We start from the raw sequence: 26,803 nt of genomic DNA, 5'->3' as shown, positions 1-26,803 counted from the left end.
AGGCTTGAGCAAGTTGCTTGAACAGGGGGAGGTCCAAATGTTGTGCAAACAGAGCTTTATACGATTCCTAGCCACAATAGTACATACTGTACAGATCTGGCAATAAACTGATTCCTCACATTATGAAACTGACACCACGCAACTTTTTCCTATTTCCTAGCCTAAAATACCCAGCTAGCAGCCCCACAGATTTCAGGTGGTCTTTGAACGAAACGAAGTCATCATAAAAAAAGAAAAACTAAATCATAAAACACACTGACAAACATTGCAAGTGGCCTTTGAAGAAGACTATAGTGAGAAATGAAACTGTTTTCCAAACAGACACACAAAAAAAATGTGCAAATGTCATTATTCTTACCATGCTAATATCAGACCACCATTGCATGTATTAGGTAATGTGCTTCCAGGCTTTTAAATGGGTCCGACACAGCAGCTGTACTTATGCACAGGCAGGGTGTCATTATTCGGAAGCTAACTTGATCTAACTGCACAAGTAGGCACAACCTGAACGACCCCAATAAGAACCTGCACATGGACTGGTGACTTCCCCGCGTAGCAAGCAACTTGCTTCAAGAAAGAGAAAAAGACGGCTTGCACTGAAGCCACACATGCTTGTCAGTTAGTTCAGGCAGTCAGCCACAGACAGGAACAGAAGAGTCAGCTCTGGTGGCATGAATACACAGCCACAATCAGGTTTAACACTGTGCACATTTCACTCGCTTGACGTGGTCGTGTTAAGAGACAAACCAAGCAGAGCAAACATGAAACGGACATTCACATGAAAGCAAAAGTGGAACACGAGGCACATCTGCATGTTCCCAAATTAAGGACAAAATTTTGGCATACTTCACAGCAACTGTGCAGCAATTCACAAGTCTATGCAAAAAAACAAGCAATTCAACTGTGATGTGAGTTCTTAGCAATCTCTCTTGTTAGAAGTAGCAAAGAAATTTTCTGGAAACAAAAGAAAAAGCAAACATGACAAGAGAGCACTAGATGGTTGCCTGTAGTTAGTAAGCAAACATGACAAGCAAAACGAACAGCCAAGACAACTGCCTGCATCCAAGAAAGCCTCAAACACTTATGCCGAAGAAAACCACCAATACCTGCTCCTGAACTCAATGGAGTCGTTAACTTGGTCACATGTTAAAATGGCTCAGTCATCAAGCACAGAATGCTCTCAGCTCTCTCACTACCGGCGTTCTTCAATGGGCCATTCAAAACTTCCTTTAACGTTTATGTACCCATGACATCAAACCACTAACCAGAGTTTGCTACACTAGTTTCTTTGAAATTCGGTACGTACTAGCCATATGTAGCTTAATGCTTCAGCTAAAGCATGTCTTTTACTCAAACTTGTAGAAACATGTAATGCCTATAAAGTTTTACATCCTTATGCAGGGAACTGTGCTATTGTATTAAAACCATCTCTATTCCGAGCGATAAAATCAGTTGTGAATACATGCTTTGTCAGTCTAATCATTCCTTCCTGTGTTTTTTTGTCTAGTGGTAACCAGTCTAGCACAATGCCCCACACAAAGAACAACAGACTAGCTCTGACTATTGCCTTTTTATACACCCATTACTCAACTTTATTTATTCATGTAATCTGACTTACCAACTGTCTACCGTTAGGCCACTGCAATTTTTCTTTTCCCTGCCTTGACCACGCCTTGTGCCAATGACATTTACGGTCCTCTTTCTTTTGCGCTGTCCAGCAAGTGAGCTTGACATGCATGCACGTCTGCCTTAAGGTTCTTCACAGGGGCCCCTAAAGGAGTGGAGACCTTTCGTAGTGTTTTTTCTTTGAAGGGATGCGTAAGACATTACTAAACATAAACCCCAACCACGTGAAACTTGCCAATGCTTAATAAATAATTTATAATTGAATTTCCACCCCCATGCAGTGTCAGTTTTGGTTTCAGCAGTTAAGTGGTGGTTGTAACATCAGATGTACAAGATCACGACAGGCATACAAAAACTGTGCTATAATATGGCTGTTTGTTCACTCACTGCCATTCCAGCTTCTACAGCACCTTATCGAAAAAGTCCGAACGAATTAAAACGACAAAGCAGGACTATATATTGCAGTTTTTGTATGCCTCGCAAGCTCTCATTCCCACTTGCGAAGCTGCGACCAGCGTTCGGTGACTGAAGCCAAAATTGCAACTACGTGGGAGAAGAAATTCAACTGCAAACTGTTTACTGAGTGCCGGTGAATTTCAGCTGGCAACCCATGCTCACTGACTGTTGAACAACACATCATTCCAAAGCAAATGATCTTATCAGAAATCTGTTGTCTACACCCTGCCATAGTAGAAACAATCAGCAGGAGAAGCAAGACAATCATGTGGGTTAGTTGCAATTGGCAGTAAAAGGCCATTAAGTCTTACATCTTGAAGCGACACGAGGAAACGATAGGCACACTAGCAACGAGACAGGCTCTGCCTTTCGCTTGCCTCATACTTTTTGCACCATTTCTTCAAAATACCATAAAAATTGACTTATTTAAAGTCATTGGGACAGCAAAAAATATCTGAAATACCCTGGTCTTCGAATTAACCAAGCAGCAAAACAAAATCGTAGAGCCAGGAAAAAAAAAATTCGATGCGGGAATGCATGCCTTTATTGGATGAATTTTGTGACAACAGCATATTGCCATGAAATCGATCTCCCATCTCATAACCCTTGCTGACAAAAAAAAAAAAAGAGGCTCCAAAAATACAGTAATCCCTTGTTATAACGAATTCAGTGGGACGGTGGAAAAATTCGTTATAAGCAGTAATTCGATATAAGCGACCACACGAGCAAATCTAAAACAGTCGAGCTTTAATTGCGCCGCAACTGCGTGGAAGTAAAAATACAGTGTATTCAGTGAAGCAAACCTTTATTCAGGCACAAAAAAGGCACCGAGGTTTAGCTGTTTCAAGTTCTTACCGGGCGCATGCAACCCCTGCTCTAATCTGACCAAGCATTGCACGAGGCCACAGTTGCCGCCCATATGCATTGAACCTTCGAATATTTGAATCGCGTAGGCAATGGCAGTTTTTAAGGGAGGTCACAGAAGGCTACAAGAGTATCGCGCTAGAAACACCGCAATTAAATGCCGTGGTTAGAGTCTGAGGTTGTGTTTGTTGTGCTCAAAAAACGATTAGCCACTCATTATGGGTACGCAGCGCAATCGTGAAAAACTGAACGGTTTTGCAGTAGGCGCTTGCATAGTTACAGGGTAATTTTTTCCCGAGGTGTGCAGCTGTGATGTTTGCAAAATGAGTTTTCCGGTGCACAGTTGTCGACGACATATGTGCTAATTCTATGGTCCGAGTGTCAGTGTTCCCGCAGCGTCGCATCCGCGCCATTGACAAATGTTTGGGAACAAAATTCATTGACCTTGCCACGCATTTAGACCATTTGTCTAGTCGGATGGCGCGAAACGAGCATGACCGGCTCAAGAAAATCGACGGGTAAACACCATGAAACATTAGAGAGCAGCGTAAAAGAACGGCACAGAGAACAGCAGAAACATAGAAACACAGGACGGGCGCGGACAGCGCCCGTCTGCTGTTTTCTGTGCCGTTCTTTTGCGCTGCTCTCTAATGTTTCAAGTATGAACCAACTAGCCCAAACTCAAATTTTAGTCAAAAACACCATGGTTGCGTTGACCCACCATGTAGACAGCCTGACTCGCTGCTGGCGGCGCTCGGATTTTTCGTGTTTTCGGCAAGTGCAACGAAGCTAGGGGCGGTGTTTTACTGCGATGCAGGCCGATTATGGCAAGCGGCGAGCAAATTTCTAGACAGGCTTCCCCAAAGTCGTTTTCCAGATTTGTTAACGTAGCTCCTCGCGTCGAACATGGCAAAGGGCATGCGACCAGCAGTCACTTGCGTCAAGCCAGCAGCTCGACAACACCGTTGTTCACACTTGCAAGCGCAACCTGCGGGACGCCTCCGCGTTTGAAGCGAAAACTCTCGGAAATGACGTTGTTTGTGCACTTTTGAGAGTTTTGTCTGCTTTGGATGATGTGATACAATTAGGCTTAGCGATGACTACGGCAGCCAGGGAGCAGCTCAGTTCGTTGGCCGGCGCGTCCGCAGTTGGCATCGTTGCCGAAAGCTCGGCTTGCTCGCGACTCGCAAGTGTGGAGTTGAGCGTGTGATGGAATCCAGTCTGGCCGGGAGCGTACATAAACCGGAACGACGGAAATCTAAACCCGATATACGCATGCTCCTTGCGCCGATTATTCAACCATATTTAAACGACCTGTGTTCGGTAATGAATTCATTGTGAACAAGGCTTCCGTGTGGAAGCCGAAACATCAAGAACGAAACTTTTTTCACTGGTCGGCGTCTCTTGTTTTTCAAACCAGACTCGCAAGTGTAAACGGGCTCATAATCGGAGGGACATTTCTTTTGTGCTTTCTAGCATGTTTCAGTGCCAGAAGTGCTCTTTAGAGCGGTAAAATTTTGCTCATCAAGCGCACCCCCTAGAATGCAACGGTGCAAGTCTGCCCCAGTCTTTTCGCCACTTTTCGGCATCCAAGAGACCGCAGTTTTCTGGCATCGCAAAGCATCATGAGAACTTTATTTTCATGTGGATTCTATCACGGGGGGCACCAGCAATGCGACTGCGACCGATTTGGGCGCCCTGCACCACGGAATTTGACAGCTTCCATTCACTCTGCTGTAAACAGCTGGGGGCACTCGGGACTTGCTTGGTACCCATTACTAGGCAGGTCATTGGGCGTTTGGTACTTTTGTGGCCTGTTGTGTGCATGCATAAGACTAATTCGTAAGTGGTATTAATTCGACACTGCATGCGCAAAGAGTCTCCCGCTCGGCGACGGCGATGCCTCCGCTCGCCACTTCGCTCTAAGAAGGGCCAAGCCCTTCGTGCGCTTCGAGCAATGCGGCTTAAAATGCATGCGTTTGGGTCGGGACAGGAAGGAATTTCGAATAAAGCGATTTCGTTATAACGAAGGATTTACTGTAAGTAGACGCATGCGCCGCACACATTCCGTTGCGAAGCACACACGTCCCAGGGATTATTGGAAGTTTGCTCTCTACCTACAGCTCGTCCGAGGAAGCAACCACAAGCGCCAACGAGCTGGGTAAACAGCATGTGCTCCAGTGGAACCAATCTGCATACAAATTAATACTTTTTGACGCATGGAGCCCCATGTGTCCCGCTCAGAACGGGCACCAGCATAGGGTTTGTACTAACCAATGCTCGTCCAAAAGTGCCTCAGACCCTGCAAACAGATCGGCTTTGTGTATAGGTCGACTCCCCAATTTCAGATAATCGTTTTTCTGAAGTAAGGTCCCGTGAAGGCACCTGTCCCGTCTCGCTTGCTATATGTTGTCGTTTTCAACGCTACAATCCTTTTCTGGAAACATGCACCAACTAGCCCCCCAACAAGTATTACTCGGCTTACAGGGTGTGTCCGAAAAGTAATGCAATTTTATCCGTAGAAAAAATTCAAGATATCGTTACAAACATTTAAAATTGTTCGATGTAGTCCCCTTTGGCATCTACACATTTTTGTCAGCAACTCTGCCATGCCCTGTACGCATTCTGCAAGGCGCCAACAGGAACTTCGTTTAGAGCCTTTGTCACGGCGGTTTGAATCGCTTCGATGTTGCCAAAACTGACTCCTTTCAGGGAGCTCCTGGTTCTCGGGAACAGGAAAATATGTCTGCCGTAGCCAGGTCAGGACTACAAGGGGGCTGGGGCAGCGTCGCCAAGTTGTGTTTGGCTAGGAACTCCCGTGCACGCAAAGAAGTGTGGCTGGGCGTTGTCGTGGTGCAACTGCCAAATATCAGCAATCTCCTTTTGTGCTCGCAGGACCCTTTTTATCAATCTCTCGAGCACATCCACATACTTACGATGTCGTCCACGGTAATTTTTGTAATGTTGAGAGTCTCTGCTATCATCTGCACACTCATTCGACGGTCGGTGTTCAAATGATCACGAACACGAGACACATTTTCGTCACTTTTGCTCAATGATGGCCGTCCAGAGTGGGATTAATCATCGACATCTTCCCGCCCTGACTTAAACACCTTCAACCACCTTAAAACTTGAGAACATGACAAAGCAGAATTCCCGTAGGCTAGCAGAATCATTTGGCAAGACTCTTATAGAGTTTAGCACAGAACTTGATCGCGTACCGTTGTTTGTGTGCAAATGCCATCTCAAGTCGTGACACAAGCACTACCAGTGCGTACACAGAAACAGCGATCATGACGCTTTCAGACCTTGGAGCAGATTGCACTAGGCAGTGATAAAATAATGGTCCCCCCCACCTAACCCAACCAATCCGAGCGCGGTTGAAACGATAGGACCAACCGCAAAAAAATATTTGCATTACTTTCCGGACACACCCTGTATACAAAGCTGTACTTGAAGATTTCAGAGATGTCGGTAACCCAACCCTCTAACCATGGCATACTATGCGCTCAAAAAAACGGCACAGGCTGGCGCTGCGAGTAGCCAACCAATCGCGAGCATGGAGCAAGAATGGTCGCGTTGTAAAGCACGTAAAAATGACGCTAGGGGTGTGAGGTTCTTCGATGCAAGTGCCTCTGCTAGACACTGCCCTGACCATGGGCGGGCTGGAGCAATGAGTGCGCATGCTGCTGCCTTGAGTCCAGCCATGCCTGGACGGCCTGCCCATAGCACGCAAGCTTGAAACCAATACCCATGGCTATGTTGGTGTCAAGCACGGCTTCACTGCAAATGCGTGCTTCCATGGCCTGCAAGCTGCAAGCTGGCTTTCGTGCTGAGAGTACTGGGGATGAGGTGCTTTGCATATCAAGCATCCGCCTTGCCGTTTCACCGGTTTGCAGCGAAATCAGAACTGAACATTCCCACAGGCACCCCAGATCTTCGAATTAACCAAGCTGGTGCTGCTTCGAATAATCCGGTCAAATTTTCATGAAGAATTAAGGGACTGCAGAAATTCTTCAAATTATCCGGGATTCTGAATTAACCGAGTTTTGAATTATTGAGGTTTTACTGTATATACCAACTAGCTGAAAGCAGAATTCCGATGGAGTACACCACTTTTCGGGCAGACCCAGAGCTGAGCTAGTGATTGTGCAGTGAAACATTCGTTCCACTGGAACAACTGACAAATGGTGCGAAGACACGAGAGGAAGAGAGCAAGAGAGCATTCTTGCTTAGGCCTGCTTTGAGCAATAACTTCACTACTGCTAACTAGAGCTCATAAACCAGCAGGCAGCCAACTAGCTGAGAATGCCGTTTTGCAGGCTTGCACAGTAGATGTTTAACATGTTAAAAGGAGGGTAGAAAGAACGACAGAGGGGAAATGCCATGAGACAACACGCTTCTCTGGTCAAGTGTTCTCATAACTGCTTATCCTCCTGGCCAGCTAGCAGTACAATGTGAGCGCTGCTGCAAAGTAGCCCCATGACAACAATTTAGTGAGCTCAACTCGATATGCTCCCTCTCAATGGCAGACCCAAACAAAGGCTGACACATGCTAACACAAAAGTAAAAAGACCACCAAGCACACACTGCTCTGCTCCACGAAGACACCACAGTGTGGTGGAGAGTTTGCCGTAGTACGCAACCCCTGAGTAGCAAACCATTGCAGCACAGCACAGAAGTTGCAGGAGGGTGAGAATAAGCAGCCTCGATCTCGTACTCACATGCCACTGTTTGAGACGGAAGCGGAAACACTTTTTAGCCAGATTACGGTCGCCGTGCAGTACACAGAGCTCTTTGATATTACCAGTTGCGAAACTTCCCATAGGGTCCATGTATCAAAAAATGGCGGTTCAAGGCAGCCGAAATTCGGACGTTTACGAATTGCCATGCCGCCCGCAGTCACTAACGTAAGTTGTGTTCAAGTTGTAAACTTCAAGATTGTTGATAAACACACAACCGCCTGCCAACAAAATAAGTGAAACAGATGCCTTAACAAAAAATCCATAGATATAACAGTCTGACAGATAGATTAGGAGCTGCAGAAGCAAGAAAAAAAAACTATTTTCAGAAGACAATGATGACATATGGCAAATGCTTTTATTTGCTGCTTCCAGATGGCGGCGCTGTCCGCAAGCAACCAAAAAGTGGTTACTGAGACGAGTCCCTTTTTGAAGCAGCGTTTCTTAACTGGTACGATCTAAGAGCTCTGAAAATACATACTTCCCCACCCAGTGCATAATGTTTCATAAAACAGATGCAACCGCAAGAGGCAGATATGTTTCAGAATCAGCACTAATGAGCATTCAAGCCGTACTTTAGGCATCAGTACTTTTTTATTCTCCTCACAGAAATGCCTGAAACGCATAGAGTCTCACTTAAACAAATACAAAAGCGATTTGACAGACGTGCGCTTGCCAATATGAGGAAAACCAAAATGGTACGTAGAGGTGCCAGCAAAAGTTTGTGGAACATGGGAGCAGCCAGTAATTGAGTTCTCTTGCAAACCACACACACAAACATTTCCACAAATGAAAAATGAAACAAGAAAACTAACACACACTGCAATCACCACATTCCACAAGCTGCTACAGCTGGCTGTACGTTGCCCTGCAGGGCGGAAGAGTGAACTGCACTGTCAGCTAATCCTTCAGGGTTTGAAAATGCAACCTGCTTCCATGCTCGCACTGTTTTTCCAATCATATTTCTGTCTTACCATCATGAGATGGGTGCAGCAACAAACAACGCTTTAAAAAAAATTGCAGGTAAAGACTGCAGGCATAAAAATGCTCGACCAAACTTCATGCCACAATGCTGAAGTCAAGGCCCCGAACTACAAGGTGTGAAATGCAGCATTTTGCAGTTAGACTCCAAACTGCACATCAATGCAGGTCACAATCACCTCATTATTTTATGCCACTATTCAGGGGGAAGCAACAACAGGTATTTCTACATTTTCTTCTGCTACCTTTCGAGTGAGGCTTTCATTTTAACTTCACGAAATTTTTTTTTTTGTTAGATCTAGCCTTATGTTTTAAGTTTGAATATAATCTATGGCGTGCATTAATGAAGTCTGCCTTTGCAATGCTCTTAATTAGGGGTGTGCGAATATTCAAAATTTCGAATAGGAATCGAATATGTTTCATATTCGGCTCATATTCGTATTCGAGAAATGATATTCGTGAATTTCCGAATATTCGAAAATTCCCGAATACTCGGCAGCGATTGTATACCGCGCCAACTTTCGTAAATCTGATTGTTGCAAAAGCGCAATATATGGGCAAATTATCTGAATATAGAGTTTAACTTTCCAGGAAAACAATACAAAGGCCCTGTTCTCTTTCTTCTCCGTCGTTTATCGCGTCGAACGATCGCATTCCGATGCCGCTAGGCTTGACCTTCTGCGCAATTTCGCAAGTGGGCTTTCCCACATACCACACGTGCTGCAAACAACATGGCGGACGACCCGGTTCTAACAATTGCAACGCGAAAGCGCGTTTATTTTTTATCCTTCAGTAACATGTTATCTAATTAATGCCCACACCCATGGCATTCGTTCTGTCACCTTAACTCTCTGAGCGTGACCACCGCCATATTGTTTTGGTCAGCTACGCTATGCGGGAACGCCTACTTGCAGAATTTCGCGTGAGGCTCCCGAAGGGGCGAGTCGAGGTGTCACAACAGGGCAAGTGATCCTGTAAAAATCCCGTGTATTGCATGGTGCACTCACTGTAACCCATGCACCTCTTAAGTGGGCCTAACGGCAGGCGTGACAATGTTCGGAGGGCCCCTGTCACTAGGTCAAAAAAATAACCTGGCCGCGTAGTTTTGGTTTCTGAGCTTGGCCACTCACCCGTTGCAATGGCAACTGTCGGCCCGCGCGTTCGCCAGTAGTCAAATCTCAGCACCGTGCCGCTTTCAGACGCTGACTGACACATTGCTCGTCATTTCTTTTCCTTTTTTAAAACATTCTCCCCATTCCGACGTCAATGTGCGTTCCCATCTCGCTTATGTTCGCGATGTCTTCCAGCACGCCGTAACTCTGTGGCCGTAACTCTGTGCTCGTCACGGGATTACAGGTGTTTGCACGATAGAGCCGCCTCATAAGACTACCACATTTTTTTTTTGGGGGGGGGGGGGGGGGGGGGGGGGGGGCGCCGGGCATTTTATAAATCGACCTTCAAATAACCTGGGCATGCCAGTCTTGTCATGTTATGGATTGCATTTTGCCTGACCACATTACAGGTTGGATACTGTTATGCAGTTCAATTAAGTAGTATACATTTTTGCGCACATCATGTTTTTTTTTTATACAGTGCTCAGGCAGTCTAGTTTTGTTTATTTCAGTTGCAAAGGCCATACACTATTTTGAAGAAAATATGAGCAACAATTTTTGCTTGTTTATCTTTTCTGAATTTATTTTTTGTGCTGACCAGATAATCGATTCGATATTAGAAGCCATTTTTTCCTCATATTCGTATTAGAAAATTTCAATATTTGCACACCCCTACTCTTAATGCTTCTGGCATTACCAGTAAAACTCTTGAAATGCAGAGCGCAAACAGGTTTTAATTTATATTCTGCACTGAATCCCACAATCCCACTATCCAGGCAACACAAAAAGAAGTGAACGAAGAATTTCAACAAAACTTGCCCCACTGAGCATCCTTGTGCCCTACATCCGTAGAGAATTTGCGAAAGCGTGGCAATGTTCCGTGTGATGCAACCAAGCATTCCATTTACATTTCTTGCAACATCTGCTCCACGTGAGACAGTAACGGTCAAGCACTACGCCCCGGCAGTGCAAACCGATCAAAGTCACTCACCGTTTCACTGTCGTGTAGCCCTTGCGAGTCACCAAGTGAAGGCTGTGACCCCTTGTTCATCCAGTTCTTAAGGGGCGTGGTTGGGCAAGCTGAAAGGAGAAGAAATCCCCAAGCTGGCTCCAGCTCCTGTCCAGAAATGCTCTCCGTCATTTCATCCGCCAAAATGAACGCGTCAACGAAGTTCAAATGGCAAAAGCTAAAACCGGCAACACACAGAGCAAATCGATTAGTATATGTACTTGGCGAACAAGAGGGATGCGTACCCCGAGGAATGCAGACAGCCTGAAATGCTGGAAAAAGTTGACCTTTTCGAATCGCGCTGCAAAAAACTGACACTAAATAGTTGCAGGCGAGCTAAACTCACAGTGTTAACAATACTTAAATCCACCAACCTAGCAGCCATCATAGTCCCATAAAATCCACACAATACTGCCAACAGTCTTTGACAATGCTAGCACTCGCACACCATTTCTGCTAGTCTGGCCTTATGCCGTCCCATATCCAACCACCGTCCCCTAAGTACTAAGTCAAGAACAGAGTGCAATGCCTATTCCATTCCAGCTTGGTCGGGGAAAAAGCAACTGTGACCAGAAAAGACCAGCTTTGAAAAAGCACAAAAAAGCACTCCAGTGCCACTGAGAATGCCAAGTGGACTTGCCATGTACTGTGCTAAGTAAAATATGCTTCCCGATGTGTACAAACACCCCTCCTGTCTGACGGCACAACATAATAATAATAATGTCTCAGTGGCACAGCCTCCGAAGTGTCAAAGCAACACTAAAGACAACATCAAGCAGAACAAGAAGTTCTCATTGCGAAAGGGTACGAAGACAATGACAACACAAGAAAGAAGAAAATGCACAGGTGCACCTGCGCATCTTCTTTTTTGAGTTGTGCTGCTGAAGGGGGGGGGGGAAGGGGGGGGGCAAATCAGAAAAAAACAAATGCAAACAAAACAATCCATATCATCTGTCCCTCTGCCACCTCCTCCATTAGCGTCCTGATTATTTCAGCTAATGTAAAATTCCCGTGTAGAATTCCTTGGCTACTATACTTATATCCTATATATCCATACTGGTGATGACATTGGTCTCCTTGTCCCTTGATATGTAGATCTGACTTTTGCCTATGGCTAATTTCCTCTTAACCAGATAAAGCAACTCTTTAAAGCATGCTCACTCTCAGAGCTGACGATGGTGCTTGGCTTCTAATATATTAAGTACATCCCGATGTAGAATGCAGTTTCGTTTTGGCATTGAGGACTAACTAAGCACAACGTAGAATGCACCCACCGTGCATATGCTTATCCCGCTTTTCCCATTTTTGCATGCGGGAGGTGTGGGGTTTGTACCCACTGGTGATACAATGGGTACAAGCTTACCCCTGGCCTGGTGCTCAGCTTCTTTAGGGTGCACTGCTTGGTGAATGGGTCTTTGACCTCAGTTAGGTAGGCAACACCTTGTGCCATGGCGCTCTTTGGCTACAGGAGCCCTTGAGCCATAAAAATTTTATCAGCCTTTTTGAATACCTGCCCAGCATAAGCTCTCGTTCCATTTTCTTTCTGTGCTGGTTTTGTGACAAAAAATTCATGGCAGCTGCCCCTCATTTCCATATTGCTGCACTCTACCTGTCCACCTCAATACTGCATAGTCACTTGATTAATGCATTGTTTTCCTGGGTGAGGTATATGAGCAAGTAAGGGGGGGCGGTTAGCTGGCGCATGGTTTTGTAAAAAGACAAAGCGCAAAAAAGACGGCACACAACGAAGAAGAGAGATGAGACATGTGCAGATAGTCTATCAAGTCCTGAAAAGAATTGTCCCCTGCAGCTTCGATGCAAACTTCTGAGCAGTGTCGGGGACAGAGGGCTGAACTAAAAAGACCACCACATGTCGGTGTACGCACCAATGTCTCCACTGGAACTGGACTCGGTGAATGAAGGTGTGCCTTCAGTGTGGGTTGGGGTGGAGCCTTCCACGCTGTGTGGGGGAGTCCACGTCAGGTTGCGCACGGTAGATGGCCCCAGCGAGCTCACGCTGCCAGACAAGACAACCACACATAACACGCACCACTCTTCTGCGAAGTACAGGGATTAACATTTTAGATCACTAGCTTAACTGGTCGCATTTCGAGTCTCCGAGTTATGCTGATGCCACACATAGAATCCAAGATGGCGGCCTCCAAAGCAACAACATTTTAGAGTGTTAAGCTCTACTTTTCGCATCTCAGGTCACAGCGTTTTATCACACAAATCACAACCCAGTGGTTGCCATGGTAACCCAGGTGGTTACATAATGGAATAAAATAATAACAGGTAGCAGCGTGATGCCCAAGGACCACAACTCGAGCTATGCTGATCCGGTATATACCGTATATACGCGCGTAATGAACCCACTAGCATAATGAACCCACCTTCCACTTTTGTCAGCCAGAATTAACTTTTTTTTTTTCAGCCTTTAGCTTTTTGCACCTGGTTCCCCAGTTTTAGCAGACAGCGCACAGCTTGGCAGCATGCCAAGATGCTGCCCGCGGCAGATAACACCACCACTTGTTTATCGTTTGAGGAGAGCTCCTGAGAGGGGTGGGGGGAGGGGGGGAGTGTGGCGCGCTCGGCGAACTTGGCAGAGAGCTAAGACGTGTGCTGTAAGCCAAGGCATAGTCATTGCAATTAGGCACTGGTCACCGTCCGGTGTGTTTTTTTTTAACCTCGCGTAAAAAACGGCCGCCTGACCTTCAGGGCCGGTGTTCAACCTTATCTCAATGCGATTAGCTGGCCGGCGCCGCTGGCTACTGCAAATTGCCTGATTGCGTCGAAATGAACAATGCTAAACACCAGTGGCACGAACGCATCTGACCTTTGATGAAGGAAGGGCGGAGCGAGGTATGATACGAAATATTGACCCTTCCAAAAAATCTGTTCAAACTTTTTTTTCCCGTGTAATGAACCCTCTCCCCAGACTGATGGCAACTGTTCTGGAAAAAAAAAAAGTGGGTTCAGTACCCAAGTGTATACGGTATACCCCCTTCTGGCAGGCATCACAGCAGTGGTGATACAGCGGTGGTGATAAAGATTTTAAAAATCTCTTAATGCAAGATTTGATTCCCAAAATTGTTTTATAGCCTTACGTTAAAAGGACCAGCAAGTGACCAATATATTCTACAAGACTGTGTTGGAAATGAGAACACTGTGCCTTATGTTGAAAGAATCAAGTACTGCAACAGCAATGAAACCAGGATTTATAATTTTAACTGGGCAATGAAAATCGCATAAAACAAGATGAAGCAATGACCCGCTGTGAAAACTTGTGCATTAAAGATGTATCCTCCACCTGCTACGCTATGAGGAGCACAGAGCTTCTTCCTTTCAAGAGTGTTTGTCATATTTAATTACAGTACATGTCCTCTTCAATGTACCTTTTTGATGGAAAGTGCCACATACCCAGTGAAGTGATTCGAGCTGTTATTTAGATGGCTCCACAATGTTTTACATTCCTTGGTCAAAGCAGTGGCCATGGCCCACCAAAACTGTTGTCCCTGCGCTATAATGAGTTTGTGTGTGTGGGAAAAGTAAGTGGACACCAAGCTATGCAAATTGTAAATAGTGGGGTGTCACATCGCAAAGTGTGACACATTGGCTACGAGGGATGCCACAGCGGAGGGCTACGAATTAATTTAGACCATGTGGTGTTTGTGAGATCTAAGCTATGTTAAACCATTCCAATCACTGTCTTCAGCCCAGGCCCACACTACATTTTAGTTTGTCATTTCCGCCATCATGCTATCGGTATCATGCTCCCCGATTAAGGGTTCCAGAAATGGGATAAATGAGGATGAGCTCATTCACTCAAGAATTCCTGGTAAAAATGTTCACTATTTCTAATGAGACCGTTGTAGCATAGGGCATCTCCAACACCAGGCTTTTTGCTGTTCCAAAAAAACTTGGGTGCCTGTACTTCCATTGTTGGCCCCTTAAACTACCAAACCCGAGCTGTACCCGTAACGGGAGATTGTACCAAAATCGCAAATGACGAGTCACACACGTCTGGCCCGACGTTGCGCTGCTCCTAACACCAAAAAGTTACGGTTGGCATATGCTATGGCTGCAATTTTTGACACTAGATGGTGGTAATTGCACATTAATAACGTTTCGTGTTTTTAGCTCACATTATAAGCCTGACAACATTTTCACTAAAATTAACCAAAAAAATCTGGTGCAATTTTGGTAAACTTTTTGTGGATTAATTTGGCGGTTGAAGGGTTAAAAGAGCACGTGTGAAAATGAACACGAAAAGAAGAAGGAGGAAGTCCCGTTCAGTACAGCAGAGAACGCTGACTACTGAAGCCTGATCCAAGCATCACGGAGAAATCCCACAAGTTTAGAAAGCCCTGAATAGCAGGCCAGAGCAAGTACCTGACTGTCTCAGAGGCCCGGATGGTGACGACAGTGGCGGGCGAACGCAGCACCACCGACCTGGGCGCATGTTGTTCGGAGTTGGATTTGCTCCTCTCTGCGCCAGCGGGGTGCGAGGACAGGCTCAGTGCGTCCTTCACCATGGCTGCCGTGTCTCCATCGCTGAACTTGAACACAGAGTTCTTTTCAGACGCTGGCAAGTCCGAGCCTGCAAAGAACAGGAAGGGAGCAAGCCGGCATTCCTCATTACTGCCGTTTCCAGCAACACCTGTAGGAAACAGCAAGTTCACAGGCTGTGAACACACACCTCAACTCAAGACCCTGGCCGGTGAAAGTAACACCGAAGATAGGCTGAAGCTGGCCTGCATCGATAGATCGCAGTGTTCTAATGACAAGGCTAGTTTCACTGGAAACAAGAGCTTTCGCATGCTAGAAGAGGATGAAAATGAAACACAGGTATATTGCCACCAATGGCTTTTGACGAGTGAATTTCATCGATACCATGTTTTTTTTGGTTGCAGATATCTGATGGCTACCTACACCACTATTCACTTTAATAAGGCGATCATAAGAGCTTCATTTTGGTTCGTGGTCACAAGTATGAATTCGTATAAAAAAAGTTTCCATTTCTAGGTCCTATTTTCCTGGCAAAAAAAAAAAAAAAGCACCTTTAGAAATGGCATAAGTAGCAAAGACCCAAGCAATCAATCTTTACTAAGAATAAGTATTGGATAAAGTTCTTCTCAGAGCCCTTTTAAATTTCCTTGATTGGCCACAGGTAAACTGAGGTGCTGGGCTGTTGTGGGAAAAATGATCTCACTCCTCTACTAAGTTATGCCAACTTAATGGATTCATTCAGGCCAAACTAGCCTGCAAGAAGCTTTCGGTGACCTTATATCGGCTGCAGCACCCCACACAAAGTTAATTGGTGCGAGAATTCGTCTCTCAACTGACCAGGGTATCCACGACCATTCGCAGGAACTAAAGCAGTCTCTATGGTGCTAGACGTACTAAACGTAAAACAAGGAAGTCGCAACATGTCCTAACAAATAACCAAACTCTACGCTGCTGTTTCAGTTCTTCCTTGCATTTCACAGCATTCCTGTAGTGTCTACTAAAAAACTGGCACCTCTGTTTTCCCTTCTGCGAGTTGTGAAGTGTTCAATTACCTGGATAAAGGTTGAACACTGGAACCTCCCTTCTTCATGAACGATACATATGTGGCTGACCTCAAAATTGGAATCGCAGTTCTGCTGTACTGTTATGAAATAGTTATAGCCTGTTTTTAAACGTTTGCATTTCATGGTCCTTGTAATAGACACCTGAGTGCTTAATTTAAAAAAATTCTTTTCAAGCTTTTGCAAGGCTGAAATATGCAATGTTAACATTTAGTTTTATTAATGATTCCTATATGCTACAAACACAGGAAAAGTGAGCGGCCCATTAAGTCCATCAACTAAGAGAAGAAGGAATAACTGTTTCTTAAATGCTGCTAAAGAATGCACACAGCATTCACTGTCAGCCTTATAAGACTGCATGTCGGAACAGATGTTTCAACAGATGAGCCAAACTCTGCGTCAAATACACCCCGGACATATTTTCCTATACCAAGACGGGCTCCTCGTAAAAGTACCCGGGAAGAACAACCCCACAAATCAGGATGTCTGCTCCAATTAAACTCTCCCCCAAAGCAAAAGCAAGAGAAAAATTCATGATGCATCTTTTGCAGCATTAAAAACAGCTTTATTTGTGACTTGAACGCAATCTCACAAACAGAGGTCACACTCAATCAAACTACACTAACCACGATGCATAACCGAAAAAAAAAAAAGGCCCATGCTTGACCTCTACACAAAGTGTGGCCTTGGGACAAATCACTCACACAGTGAGTAAATACTTACTTCAACATGATTATTCGAAAGTCGGGCACAGTGCACCCCACATTAAAACTTGCTAGTCCAAACTGTTCCAAGAAAATGAGGCAGAAAGGTCATGAAGAGGTGCAGCTCAAACACATCTCTTGTGACTCCGTACAACAGCCTACGGACGTAAGGACACTTCTGCGCAAGATCAGAAATCTATGCGGCTCATTCATTTAACGTTAACAGCTCTTCATATTATAAAACCATCACTGTAGAGCAAACAGTTACGAAAACAAACATAAAACAAAATTTGCCATTATGCGCAATTAAATAAATCACACACAAATTGTGACACGGGAGGAGCCCAAGTCATGAACGACCAATTTCTCAGAAGCAAACACAGTTTCCCCAATGCCAGAGGTGAGAACAACGTTACTCATCATCTTTCAGAACAATGCTAAAGGCTAGCAAGACTTTATTATAAATGCGCTGCATCTGCAGTGAAATGTACAATTCACAAGTGACCCTGTCGTGCCGCCTAACCAACTGAGAATGTGCAAAGATCTCTCACAGTTCGTCTAAAGATTCCACATCACCACAACACTCCATGTGACATCAAAACTTCACACAGAATCACATCCTTCAAAGCTGCCTGCGTCATGAAAAGTTAAGTGGCACATTGGCCCACATATATGTTGCACATAAATGTTGTGTTGCAATAACAAACCAGGGTACAACGCTTTTTAAATTGGCACCTGCTGGAGACTTTTTTTTTTTTGGCCTTTAAACACATTCCAAAATACAAGATTTCTATTACTGGACAAAAAAAAATTTCTCGCAGGTTAAGCAGGGAAAAGATGCTATACCTTGTCATAGGCATAAATGCATATGGCTTTCTTGTCAAAGGGAGAAAAAAAACTTGCACACACCAACACATGGGTAACATTCACGTATAAGTGAAACAATGTGCACACAAGAACTGCACATTCAAACAGACGTATAGATATGTTCAATTCAAAGAAGTGACCTCGCCAGCCTCACCAGATGGTCGTAATTTACAACTAATTCTTGTCACAACTTAGAAAAGACTGAAGAGAAAAACGCATTGTTCCCAAGTAAAGACCGTTTTCACCGAGAGATCCAGTCTAGAGAGAGTGAGGGAGAAAGACGAGACGATCTCCGCCTTTTTTTTTGGCCTGCAAGCAACTGCACCAGCCAAATGCAAGCAGAGTTAGCCGGGAAGTTCAATATGCAACATGGCAGAACTGTGCCGACTAGCTGACTTTGTGAGTGCAGCATCAAGCCTGTAACTGGGTTGAGGTGGCTAAGAAGAAACTGATCTCAAAAAGTTTAAAAGCAGCATAAAGCCACTCACCCCCCCCCCCGTCAACACACACACACACACACACACACACACTTTCACTAGTAAGAGTCTTAAAATGGTATAAATGCAGCTAACAAGAAAAATAAGAGAACAATGTAATGCACAGTTGGAAAAAGATATGCACTGAATAATGACAGCCCGAAAGAGTGAAATTACAATGCATGTTAGGTACAGGATCGCTGCCAATGCTACAGGAGAAGCAAAAAAACCTGTGAAACACCCAAGCGAAAAGTAGATGCGTCTTTACCAGCCCGAAAGGCAATATAATAGATTGGGCAACGTATAGTGCTATGAGATACAAGTACGCAAGGACACAACATAATTGCACTACACCAGGAAGGGATGAAGTGTGCAATTCCTACTGAGCTTGCATAAAAATATACTAGTTTGATATTCATGTCCCATTAGCAAGCTGATCTGCCTGATTGTGAACAGCAGAAACACTACAATGAACTTTGCTAACAGCCAGCCGTAGGTGCACATGTCACCACAGGAGAAAGAAAATTGAAAGAGATAAGTCTTAAACAGTTTAGGAGTATCTCGATGTGAGACTTTCCCCTGCAGCAGACAATGCGTGGCCACCCAGTACTTGTTCAAACCGTGTGGGCGGACGTGGCAGTAGCCGCGGCATCAGCAACAGCGGCAGACCGTGTCGTGGCTCGTCGCGGCTTGTCACGGCTCGCTGTGGCTTGTCGCTACGGCTGCCTCCGTTCATCGGGCACGGTCGGGCCGCTTCTCTTGCGAGCTTCACGCGTGCCACAATCGATGCACAACCATGAAGGGCCAGAAACGCATTCCGACCGCACACAGCAACAACTCTCAAGAAAAACAAAAAATATATCGAGACAGGGAGAGAGCAGCCTGGCAGCACAATAATGCAACAGTGCTGCCTTCTGCTTTCGCCGAAGCCACTAGACAAGCCAAGACACTATGGTCTGCGGAAGGCAAAGTACAGCCGCATGTTTTCATGATGTCAGCCTGCACTACCCTGTGGCGAGTAAGGCTCAGCGAATGTAGCTGCTATTTTAATGCGTTAGCATTAGAAGCTCCATGGGACCAAAATGCGTTGTCGGTCATAAAATTCGCCCATTGGCTGAGAGAAAGTGGTGTCACCAGACAAGAGAACTTTCATTAGCCGGTGGGAAATGAGCTCCCTTCCGGTAAAGGCATGCCAGACACATGATGAAATCATTTTTTTTTTCTTTCCTTTTGTGGCTTTACCAAAGTATGGCTCTGTGCTTCAGGTGGTTGCGGCCACAGCCCTGGACACAACCTCAAAGAAAAAAAAGCTGCCAGCAGTTTAGCGTTACAGCAAAGGGGCTCCCTTCTCAGAGGCTGTCAGCTACAAAACAGTCAGGGTTGCAGATAGGTACCTTGATCTCTGTTTGGCGAAGAGTCCACTTCCGTTTCCTCCTTGATGACATCCTGTTCGTTGGCTGAAACCTGACGCGTTCTGCCGGGGGCTCCTTTCCTCTTGGAAGGCGAGTGCTTCAGAGCTGTGGACGGAAGCAAGAGATATGTAAGCAGTGACGTGACACAACAGCCCAAAACGAAACCGAGAAAGAAAGGGCCAAAACAGAAAGTCACCAAGTTTCCCTCAAGCTAGCAATCATTAAAAACAAAATCGACATAGGTTATTTTTTTCTAAACTTGGTTCTGTGCTCAATGACAAAGAAACCTGACAGCAAGGTGAACAGCATATCTGGTCCCTATTACAATACAAGAGAAGAATGCACAGGTCCCTGACCCAAATTTTCATGTAATATTAAAATACGTCTGTCCTCTTACAGCCTGCACGTAAGCACTGGAAACGCTTGAAAGTGCAAAGAATTCGCACACGATGGGGACTGAGCACTTCTAGTGCAACCTGTCGCCAAATGTAGCAATTGTTTTTAGGCAGTTTGCAATGACAACCAAATAAAAAGAGTGATCACTTTGCCAATGCTACTCACCTCTTTCTCAACTGTCATTAATTACCACTATCCATTTGCATTACCTTTCGAACAACCAATTTCTCACTTGCAGAATAATGCAACAAAACTTCAAGCGGAACACTGCATTTGCTCAATCAAAAACAGGTCCAATTGAAGTGAGCTTATAAGTTAATTCAAGCAAAAACTAATGCGAGATGAGTCTCCCTGTTAAATTTTGCAAACGTAGGAAGATAATGTGAACTCTATAATCCCTGAACAGCAAAGTAAAAATTTAAGCAGCAAATATTACCTGAAAACATAACCTAAAATAAAATATCAAATAAAAACCTCAAAGTAACGCATTACTTCCAAATACTATTTCATGCAAAGAATGGCCACATTACAAAAAAAGAAAAAAAAAAAACGGGATGAAATTTTCAATATAATGCCATATTTGAAGAACACGTTGTCCCAAGTTATCCTGTACTTCCTGTACTACATTAATACATGAAAGGAAACCACATGCACAATGTTCTGAAAGGCCTGAAAAGTGCTCTCTGCACCATAAATCTTGAAAACCTCGCGTATGAACTGTACTATATGAACCTGTCCTCCAAAAGGGTTGTGAACAAGGCTAGCAGTTATGTTCACTTAATCGTAAGGTGCCACCCTGTCTGCCTCATGCATCATTGGCAGCCTAAAGTCCCCTAACTGCTGAACTGAATTTCCTCGACACACCTGTGAGAATGTCTCTGAAAAGTGGTCGAGTGCTCCTGCCAGCAAGCTGGTGGACTGAATTTGTGCTCATCACTGGCTACCAAGTGTTACTGTCAGGCACTCGCTTTGAAGCTTGATTCCTGGCTCCCCGAGCAAACATTCTCTGCCACACAAAACACCAGAAAAACAAAGTTACGCTGTGTACAAATCTGGACCACTAAGCCACAGAACAGAATGAGCTTATATCTGCCATGCTACCTCTCTATGCTTTTCAAAACTATTCCTGCTTTATGGTGCGTTTGCTGCCTTTTGATGACGGGTGGCAAATCTACCTACACATGCTATTTTTATTATCTTAGCTCATAGCTCTATTAGTCAGATACCTTAAACTTATACACGATATAGCTCCTAAATTTAAATTTTGAAATTTTCAAATAGGAATCGAATATGATTATGAAAAAAAATAACTTTAAATATTGAATCAAATATCTGTTCAGCACGAAAAAAATTACTTTAGAAAATAATAAACAGGCAAATGCTGTTGCCTTTTATATTTTTCAAAACAGTATATTGTCTCTGCAACTGAAATAACCTTAACTACACTGACTCAGCACCATATATAAAAAAAAACGATGAGCACAGAAATATATACTGCTTGGTTAGACAGCGTAACAGTTACCAACCTGTAATGTGGTCATACAAAATGAAATCCATAAAATGACACATGACTGGCAACTAAAAATAACATGATGGCTAGTAAAGCCTCATGAATTCGGAGTTCAACGGACCAAAAGAAATGCCTGGATTACAAAATGCCCCATGACCCCTGAAACAACAACAACAACAAAAAAACGCTTCATCAAAAAAGTCTTATGAGGAGGCTCCATCGCACAAACACCGAAAAGCCCGTGACGGGTGCGCAGTTTCGGCTTGCTGGAAGAACAATGCGAATGTAACGACCACTGGCATTCCCCTTGCTCAAAAGGAAGACTGCTCTTAAGAGTCGGCGTCCGAAAGCGGCGACGAGCAGGGTCCGAACCGCCTAAAGCGCGGGCCGACAGCTGCCATCGCTGGCAAAGCTCAGGAACCAACATTATGCAGCCAGGGTATTCTTGTTGACCTAGCGACAGGCACCCTCCAATCGTTGTAATGCATGTCATTACGCCCATTTCAGAGGAGTGCAGGTCACAATGCACCATACAAAAGGCAGGATTTTTACATGATCGCTTGCCCTGCTGCGACGCCCTGGCTCCCCCCTTCGGGAGCCTCATGCAAAGTTCCGCATGTGGGCTTTCCCGCACATCATGGTTGACTAAAGCGAGATTACGGGTGTCACGCTAGGAGAGTTATTAAGGCAACAGGACAAATGCCATGGGTGTGGGTGTTATGTAACACATTACAGAAGGGTAAAGAATTGCAGTGGGAGGTCGGCCATCTTGTTCTCATAAGGTGTCATATGTGGGAAAGCTCACTTGTGGAATTTCTCATGAGGTCGACACTGTGGTTTTGCCCCGGTCGAAATTATGAAAGTCGGCGTGATACACGATCACTGGTGAATATTCTTGAATTTGTGAATAGCCGGAAAACCTTAAGACATTTCTCAAGTACTTGTGCATCGCTACTTTGTATACCAACATTCAATGCTTGTAATAATGGAGTGCTTAAACTCATGCTCCCGAGACCCTCTGTCGCATTACATTACACGAGGCATGCGTTCAGGTGGAGTGATTACAACACAGCATGAGGCCGTCTTGTGGCTTTACTTTCCACCCTTCTCCTCTTTAAACAAATAAATAAATCAGGTTTATTCCACATTACAGATGCGAGGGGCAAGGACAAAAAGCCTGACATAAGGTCCCCGCCCCCTACAATAGCTGCATTGAGTATAGAGCCTGAAATTACACGTCGGGCAACTTCCGTTGCTCTCGGTGAAATGGGCAGCTGCTAATGGCCACAGTGACCGCCTCCAGCTTCTTTACTAATGGCAGTGTGTCTGGCACTACACCTGTGCGCTCATGCAAGTGATGTTATGCACAAATTCATTTTTGTTGTGCACGAAAATGGCGCTCAATTCAAAATTCCCAAAATTCACAACTGAACGTCGTAAATCAGTACAAATGTAAGACGAAACGCAACGTCCCAATTACCGTCCTGTGAGTTTACACCGCACATAAAATGCCCGATAATCCCACAGCTACATTTAAAAACACCCCCTCTGTTACTCTTCTTGAACAGCAGTGTGAAAGTAGCCTCTACAAATACACGCAAACAGAGGGCAACAAAACAGCTCCTTGAACTCCACCGTTTTCACGGCTGCGAAAACATCATTTGGTTTGACTTATGGGGGTTTAACGTCCCAAACCAACTAAGGCTAAGAAGGACGCTGCAGTGAAGGGCTCCAGAAATTTCAACCACCTGGAGTTCTCTAACGTGCACTAATACTGCACAGTACATGGGTCTTTAGAATTTCGCCTCCATCAAAATGCGACCACTGCGGCCGGGGTCGAACCCGCATTTTTCAGGTCAGCAGCCGAGTGCCATAACCACTAAGCCACCGCGGCGGCTACGAAAAACATGAAACAGGAAGGGGGAAACCAAAACACATTCCTACTCTTCAAATAGACCCAACTGTAACAGCGCCCGTGTATGGAGAGAAATATGAAGCTTCAAGTCTTCATAACATTGTAACAAAAAAAAAAGAAGTGCTGTCTAAATGTGCCAATATTGAAAAAGAAGCAAGCTGGTAAGTGTAACTTTTAACCGTAGTTAAACTGCAAGGTTTATTCCCCAACAAAATTTTTGATGGTCAAGAAAACACAGGATCACTACGCGTCGAATGACACACGCTGTGTTTAATGGGACCAACCATTGATCAAAAATTTGATTTGATTTAGGGGGTTTAACGTCCCAAAGCTACTCAGGCTACGAGGAACGCCGTAGTGAAGGACGCCGGAAATTTTCACCGCCTGGGATTCTTGAACGTGCACTGGCATTGCACAGTACACGGGCCTGTAGAATTTCGCTGCCATTGAAATTCGACCGCCGCAGCCGGGATCGAACTTGCGTCTTTTGGGTCAGCAGGCGAGTGTCATAACCACTGAGCCACTGCGGCGGCTTCCATTGACCAAAAAGTGTCATGAGATTATGTCACGAGATTAAATGAGTTTTTCCAAGAGTTGAGCACTGCAATATTACAGGAACAAGGATTTAAAATTTTAATTTGGCACTTAAAGTTGTTATCTGATTTTCAATGCCAAATTAAAATTTCATCTTGTGGTGAATGCCACCATTATTGGTGTACCCATCATGTGACCACACCTTGGTAAAATATCGCTAATTTGTTTCAAGTGTAGAGTGTTTTTCTTTCAGGAGTGTTCGTCATGTTTTATTACAGTTAACAGTTCATCTTGTGCACTCTTCGATAAAAAGCAATGCTCCCTTCACATCGTCAACCATGTGCATTTAGCTTTTGTAGCTAGATGGTGCACAATGTCTTGCACTTCTTGGATGCAGCGGCAACCATGGACCACTAAAACTTTCCTCGATGACGCATCCATCACTGTGCCGTAAGAACTTTGGGTGTGGAAACTAAAATGGACGCTACTCTATACAAAAAAATGTATGGTTACTGTTTGGCAGATGGAATTTATAAGATTTACATTAGTTCTTTGTACAACCCTTTTGCCAAAGAGCATTAACCATCGCCCTTGCTGATCATGGTTTCCGGCATTGGGATACATAAAAATTGGCGCATGCACTGACTGAAAAATTCTCGGTAAATATATTCAACACGTTTCCAACAAAACCGCTGCGGAATCCACCACCTTAGACAGCAAGCTTTTCGTTGTGCTGAAAAAAATTGGGTGCTTAAAATTCAGTGGTAGGTCCTTTTAACGTTACATCATAAACACAATCGTCAAAATGTTTCTCCAAACTCTCAATTCAGTCAGATGCGTTTCAACATGGCCGTGAGGGCCGATTTTGTCATCTTATTTCTTGTTTATGGCGTTAAGTATAGTCTCAGAGAAGCAGTTACTTGAATGCACAATCCTTACAGTCCCTATATGAGAAGTGCTACTGTTTCCCACCAGAATTTACTGTGCTACAATTGCTAGTGTTTTTTTTTATCCAGAATTATTCTCTGCTTTACTACTATGCAAAAATAAAACTGCCTGGCAGAACCAAAAAGCAGTCCCACAAACGATTTCATCAGTATGGGAACCCTGCCAAACATGGACTATGGAGAAAAAGAATGAATCTGCGGATTGATGCACTTCATTCATATTTTCAATATGCAAGCGAGAAAGGGAGAGAGAGCGATGACAGAGCCTGCCAGAAAAGATTTAGCCAACAATTTTCTATGGGGAAAAAAAAAAGACCAGATCCTGGTTATCCTCGAACCTCAGTGCAAGCCTATTGCCCCACACACTGCTTTCGAAGTACTTTTAAAGAGAGGGCCTCAAACGGCAAGGTGGCTGCAGAAGTGTGTTCGACAACCGGGCTATTGGCACTGCCCACTACCTGGATCACATGAGGACCGCTACGTCCGAGGGATTTCCCAGCAACAGAAACGCGGGAAGATAAATAATGCGGATACTGGACCTCACACACCAACAAAAGGGCTTGATGGTCAACAAGCACCAGATGCTTTTAAACTTGGCCACTGGTGGGCAGCGATTAAAAGAAGGCAATACACCACTTCTACATGAGTACGAAGAACCCCTCACTCTGCACCCTGCTGTTCCTGACATACAGCGTTCTGCGACGTCATCACAGCAGCTTTGAAAAATTCTCCCGCTTCAACCAGGGGCTCGCTTGCGGTGAAACTGCACAGAGCCTGCGTATCCAGATAACTTTTGTCTTGTGCCTAATTTGACGATACTTGTGTGGTTCAATCATGGATGATGCAAACCCGTAATCGCCTGCACCAAGACCTATGAACTGAAAGCCACCAGTGCAAAGTTTGCGCCAGAGGACAACGGTGCTATCGAAAGACCCGCGCACCTTGGAAACGCTCACCTCACCCGCCTTTCGTGTTGTGTCGCTTCCATTTGGAGACAACAGATGGTGCCAACACTGCCCTTTGGCAGGAACTCAGCACCAGTGGTTTTTGCCCCGTCAATTTCGTCACAGACTACCCTGGTTTCGCATCATGCACAGATTAACCATGTATTGCTAAAAAGCAAGATTGGCAATAGACAAAAGTTACCTCAATATAAGCTTCGTGGCGGTTTCAATATGAATGAGCCTCCAGCTGATAAGTTGCCAGGTAAGACTGGCATGGCAAGACTTTGCTAAAATAGCCCCACTCAAAACCCAAGTTCTTGCTGAAGGGTCGCTCGCACGCCTCTCAGATGCACACAACGGCAGGCAAGACAAAAAACAGACAGCCCAGTCTCCGAGAACAGTCCGACCGCTTAGTTTTGGTTTTGCTTTTCTGAGCTTCGCGCAAGCCCGCAGTGCCGGCGGCCTGACCAGCCAGCATCAGCTAGCCAGCCTAAAGCAACTGAACACTGTTTCGGACTTTGACTGGCACGTTGCTGGTGTATCCTTTTCCTTTATTTTTCTCTCTCGCCACTGTAGAGCCATTTCTTTCACTTGCATCCCCATGGTTCCATTCTTGCAGTGCACCGAAACTGTGCGCTCAACATGCACCACTTGCCGTTTGTGCAGTGAAGCCTCCTCACACGCGACGGTGTGGCTTTTGATGGGTGTGACATGGCAGCGGTGGAGCTCCGCCGCATC

At 44.9% G+C, this 26,803-nt stretch overlaps 1 protein-coding gene across 15 annotated transcripts in view; it reads right to left on the bottom strand.

The window, feature by feature from the left end:
* Nucleotides 1-26,803, bottom strand: part of LOC144094329 (phosphatidylinositol 4-phosphate 5-kinase type-1 alpha-like) — a 107,017-nt gene that overhangs the window by 17,813 nt on the left and 62,401 nt on the right. For 13 of the 15 annotated variants that reach the window (XM_077628289.1, XM_077628293.1, XM_077628284.1 and 10 more), the window contains 4 exons: nt 19,802-19,924; nt 15,183-15,390; nt 12,677-12,807; nt 10,773-10,861 (listed from right to left, as the gene is read on the bottom strand). In XM_077628289.1, coding sequence (XP_077484415.1) covers nt 10,773-10,861; nt 12,677-12,807; nt 15,183-15,390; nt 19,802-19,924 — 551 coding nt within the window. Of the gene's footprint in view, nt 1-10,772; nt 10,862-12,676; nt 12,808-15,182; nt 15,391-16,907; nt 19,174-19,801; nt 19,925-26,803 lie in introns of those variants that run through there. The other 2 variants (XM_077628295.1, XM_077628296.1) reach the window with 1 other exon arrangement.

The sequence above is a fragment of the Amblyomma americanum genome, chromosome 6 (assembly GCF_052857255.1).
Source record: "Amblyomma americanum isolate KBUSLIRL-KWMA chromosome 6, ASM5285725v1, whole genome shotgun sequence".
Classification (NCBI taxonomy): Eukaryota; Metazoa; Arthropoda; class Arachnida; order Ixodida; family Ixodidae; genus Amblyomma; species Amblyomma americanum.
Note: the sequence above shows the minus strand (reverse complement) of the source record. Positions and strands in the feature narration are given on the sequence as shown.